Here is a 5,000-nt window from a genome sequence, read left to right as displayed (position 1 = left end):
GGGGCACAGGATGAGGAAGGTGAGTTGATGGGGGTGTTGTGAGAGGTAGGTGAGGGCTTTGGGTGCTTTGGGACGGAGATGGAGGTGTGTAGGGGTGGGGGGTTGTAGAGTGTGTAATAGAAAATGGTGTGTGTGTGTGTGTGTGTGTGTGGGGGGGTGTCAGGTGGTTTGGGAAAGACGTGGGGGTGCTTCGAGAGGCAGGTTTGTAAACAGCTATGAGTGGTGCTGGCGCATCATTCCAGTTTCCCAAGTGGGGAGGCAAGGGGGGGCGTGGGGGGATGTCTCACAGGGTCTATGGAGAAGCCTCTCCTGGTTAACATGCTCACTAAACGCATCCCACTTCACTCTCACATCTCTCACACTCCACCATTACCATACCATTCCCTCTTTCTGTCTCTTTTCTCTTTCTCTTTCTCTTTCTCTTTCTCTTTCTCTTTCTCTTTCTCTTTCTCTTTCTCTTTCTGTCTGCCCTTTTTGTCTCTTGTGCCATTTCTCTTTTTGTATCTGCAAAACACACCCACTACTCAGTAAAAATCACAGTGCATCAACAGTGTGAAGAGTAGGATATAGGGATGCTTGATAGTGTGTGTGTGTGGACTGGAGGGGTCCTCTTTGTGTCCATTGTTAAAGGTGATGACCTACTGTTTCCCTATTGCACCTCTGCTCTAGTGCAGCATTTAGCATTTAGAGGGACAATGGCATCTCACAGCATCGCTGGCACAAGAGGGGTTGAAACCATCAAGTGTCGATGGCACACAGTTAATACACCCTGTCCAGCAAAATGGTGGCTATTTGAAAATAATAATGTCAAATTATCCTGATGAGAATGTCGCGGTGGTCATCAGAGAGCAGGAGAGCATATTGGAGTGGCTCCACTCAAATTCAACTAATTCAGTTGCCAACAACATGAATATGGAGAGAGAGCTGTTGACAGAATTGAGGTTTTTAATTTTTAATTTATTTTTTATAATAGTGCTTCACACATGGCCAAATTACTTGTACGAGATGTAGACATAAATGCGCATACACATATAAATATGAATTAGGTAAATATATCAATAAAATAATTAAATCGATTTTACAGTATTTCTGGCTTGATCAAAGTAATATTTACTGGTAAATAAATAAATAAATGAGCACACAATTTTACTGTACTGCTGGCTCTCTCAAAGTAATTCATTAGCAACAAAATGTACGTAGGTAAAGAAACAATATTTATATATTTCTTGTTAATTAACAGACCTGACCCAAAATAGTTGCCCAGCCTTGTGCCTTAAAATATATTTCCAAAAGGACCTGAATTGCTATTGCATTACATAATCACACTGCAATTAATGCAGGACTGTAATGTAGGTAATGATCAAGAATCTAATCTAATGGAATAAAAACCTTTTCAAGAAGATAAAAGGTACATATGAATCACACTGTACAATTTAAATTTTAAAATAAAATAAAATAAAATACATGTGTAATAATATCCCAAGTGTTTAAGCCTTTTATTCTTTGTTCTGAATTGATGTAAGTTTAATGTGTTTTGTCTGCTGTGGTTTCCCCGGCCTCACAAGTGGTTTGACTTCATTTCTGGGGTTAATTGAAGCGCTTTTTGGAACACGGTGGAACATTCCAAAATTCCAAACGTCGGCCGCTCAGAGTTCTATTCTACTCGGGCAGGCTGTGGGCAGCTATACTCAGCAATGTCGTTTGGATTTTAATACACACATTAAATGACTCACACAGATGTAATTCTGACCACAGTCAGCTCTTAGACTGAGCAGAACAGAGTAGAGTAGAGTACAGCAGAGCGAAGGCACCAATGCACACAGTCAGTTTTTCCAAAAGCACACTAGGGCTGGACCACCCTATCTTTACCCGAACAGAACTTTCAATATTAACTCGAGAGGCCACCTTTTATTTAGCTGAAAAGTTGTAAAGACTTTTCTGAGAGCAGTGTCGTAAAAATACGGCCTGTGTTGTCTTAGAGGTAAAAACATTTTTGAATAAAGAGACAAACGATTAACTGAATTAAAACTCTTCGTGCATCGTATAAATTCATGAATTAAAATAGCAAAAACCATTTATCAGTGTTTCCAAGTGGTTTCCACATTTTCCATGACGTATGAGTGTATTATCAACTCTCGGGTGCGTAACATGTATTTGCATAAACATAAATGGAAAAGGAATATATATATTTCATATGTCTTAAGTATGGATATCTCCTTCTAATAAATAATTTCTTAGAAAACATACAGCTCTAAAAGGCTTTTATTCAAAGGTTTGATAATTAAGACTTTTGTTCTACATTTCTATAGCACATCCAATGATGACATGAAAAGAGAGAGCGATAAAAACAAAAAGCAGAGAGAGTGATTGCAAGCAATGGACAGATTGAGAGCAAGAAGAGCGTCTGGTGTGTGTGGTGTTTGCGTGCGTGCGTGCGTGCGTGCATGCGTGCGTGCGTGCTTGTGTGTGTGCGTCCATGCGTCCGTGCGTCTGTGCGTGCGTGCTTTTGTGCGTGCGTGCATTTGTGCGTGCGTGCATGTGTTCTTGTTGGGGTTAGCGGTGCTGTTTTTTTGTGTGTGTGTGTCTGTGTGTGTGTGTGGGGGGGTGTGGGGGGGGGGGTGTGTGTGTGTGTGTGAGGAGTGAGTGGTGCTAGTTGGGTGTTAAATTTTTAACAGTTGTGTTAATCCCTACCTCCAGTACTCTAGGGCTAAGCGACTCACCCCAGGCGTGTGTGTGTGTGTGTGTGTGTGGTGTGTGTGTGTGTGTGTGTGTGTGTGTGTGTGTGTGTGTGTGGTGTGTGTGTGTGTGTGTGTGTGTGTGTGTGTGTGTGTGTGTGTGTGTGTGTGTGTGTGCGCGTGCGTGTGTGTATGCAGATGTGTGTATGCAGATGTGTGTGTGTGTGTGTGTGTGTGTGTGTGCGTATGCGCGCACAAGCGCTGTACCTTGAGCTCCCTGAAGAAAAGGCTGCTGCGCGCCCACTCCACGATGCTGAAGAGCGTCTGGTCGGCCATCTTGCACATCAGGCCGAAGGTGTTGAGCTTGTCGTGCTTGCCGCGGCTGGCCTGCTCCGTCTGCAGGTAGGCTAGGATCTTGGCCTGCACCTGCGGCTCGTCCGGCTCGCACTTGAGCAGCTCCACGATGAGGTGGGGGAAGGAGGGCGGGGAGCCCCCTCCGTACGGCGTGCCGTGCCCGTCCATGTAGCCGTAGCCCATGACCGACTCCGGGGAGCTGGTGTAGACGGGGTCCGGGTACTCGGACTTGATGGTGCGGCTCTGGAAGTGTCCGTAGCCCGCCGCCGCGGCTGCTGCTGCGGCAGCGGCGTGCGAGTGCGTGTGCGAGTGCGAATGCGAATGCGAGTGCGAGTGCGAGTGCGAGTGTGCGTAGTGTCCCTGCAGGGAGCCGGCGTGGGGGGGCATGGCCATGCTGACGGGGGAGGTGACGAAGGGGCTGCGGTCGTAGTCGGAGGGGGGCAGCGCCGCGTGGTGGTGCGACAGGGGCAGGCCCTTGGACACGGCTGCCGAGTGCAGGTTCTGGATGGCCGAGGACAGGGTCAGGTCCGTCGGTACCGTCTGCATCACCTGAGAGGGGGGGAGAGAAAGAGAGACAAACAGAGAGAGAGAGAGAGAGAGAGAGAGAGAGAGAGAGAGAGAGAGAGAGAGAGAGAGAGAGAGGTGGAGAGGAGAGAGAGAGAGAGAGAGAGAGAGAGAGAGAGAGAGAGAGAGAGAGAGAGAGAGAGGGAAAGAAAGAGAGAGAGACAGAGAGAGAGAGGCAGAGAGAGAGAGAGAGACAGAGAGAGAGAGACAGGAGGGAGAGGAGGAAGAGGGGGAGAAGAGAGAGAGCATTCAGTGTATTCACTCTCAGTGTATTCAGGTTCTGGTTGGTACATGAAAGTTTGAGATCAGTGGGTGAGGTTTATAGGCAGCCTCACCGGGGAGAGGGGGAGAGAGACGGGGAGAGAGAGGAAGAGAGAGAGGAAGAGAGAGGAAGAGAGGGAGAGAGATGGTGTCTGTATATTTGGAGAGGGAGAGGGACAGAGTTGTGTGTGTGTGTGTGTGTGTGTGTGTGTGTGTGTGTGTGTGTGTGTGTGTGTGTGTGTGTGTGTGTGTGTGCGTGCGTGCGTGCGTGCGTGCGTGCGTGCGTGCGTGCATGCGTGTGTGTGTGTGTGATCATCACCTGTGTCATGGCCTCGATCTTCAGTCCGTTGGCCCGGATCAGAGCCTTCTTCTGCTGCTTGAGGGCGCGGTCGCGCTTATACATCGGGCCGAACTTGTTACGGCCGCCGCGCATGCGGTCCGCACGCACCGCTAGAGGAGGAGAGAGGGAAGAGAAGGATGGGCGAGGGAGAGAGGGATAGAGAGAGAAAGAGGATGAAGAGAGGAAGAGGGGGTTATAGAGACAGTCTATACCGGTACATCGGGCTGAACTTATTGCGGCCACTTTGCATATGATCCGCTTGCACAGTTACAGGGGAGGAAAGAGGGAGGGATGGGAGAGAGGGAGAGAGAGAGAGAGAGAGAGAGAGAGAGAGAGAGAGAGAGAGAGAGAGAGAGAGAGAGAGAGAGAGAGAGAGAGAGAGAGAGAGAGAGAATGACAGACAGACAGGTTGAGGGGCCAGAGAGAGGAAGGCTGTAAACACTAAAGAGGGTGATAGAAGAACAGAGAAGGAAGAAAAGACAGGCAGAGCGAGCGAGTGCATTGACCTTTAATCAAGTTCATATCAGATGTGTGTGTCAAAACAGTCAGCAGGCAATACACCCGCTCACCCAGATAGCTTCAATCACCCCATAACCTACAATCTATAAAGTGCAACCTTTACTTCATGTAAGGCATTCCTCCTCCTCCTCTTATCTACACAGCGTCTATCTATCTACAGAGGCGCAACGTTTAAAGTGCAATAACTAGGCCGTCAACACAGATATTTCAACACAATGTAAAGAACGTATCACCAATATATCACCAAAATAATTCAATATCTGACCACCCTGATATGTTTTTTTTAT

General features: G+C 47.6%; 1 protein-coding gene across 1 annotated transcript in view; it reads right to left on the bottom strand.

Annotated features, from left to right (window-relative positions):
• nr5a2 (nuclear receptor subfamily 5, group A, member 2) overlaps positions 1 to 5,000 on the bottom strand; it is a 133,523-nt gene that overhangs the window by 106,545 nt on the left and 21,978 nt on the right. Inside the window, exons 4-5 of the mRNA XM_063200836.1 lie at positions 4,174 to 4,304; positions 2,943 to 3,578 (exon numbers count right to left, since the gene is read on the bottom strand). Coding sequence (XP_063056906.1) covers positions 2,943 to 3,578; positions 4,174 to 4,304 — 767 coding nt within the window. The remainder of the gene's footprint in view (positions 1 to 2,942; positions 3,579 to 4,173; positions 4,305 to 5,000) is intronic.

Source organism: Engraulis encrasicolus, chromosome 6 (assembly GCF_034702125.1).
Source record: "Engraulis encrasicolus isolate BLACKSEA-1 chromosome 6, IST_EnEncr_1.0, whole genome shotgun sequence".
Classification (NCBI taxonomy): domain Eukaryota; kingdom Metazoa; phylum Chordata; class Actinopteri; order Clupeiformes; family Engraulidae; genus Engraulis; species Engraulis encrasicolus.
This window is presented reverse-complemented; position numbering and strand designations above follow the sequence as displayed.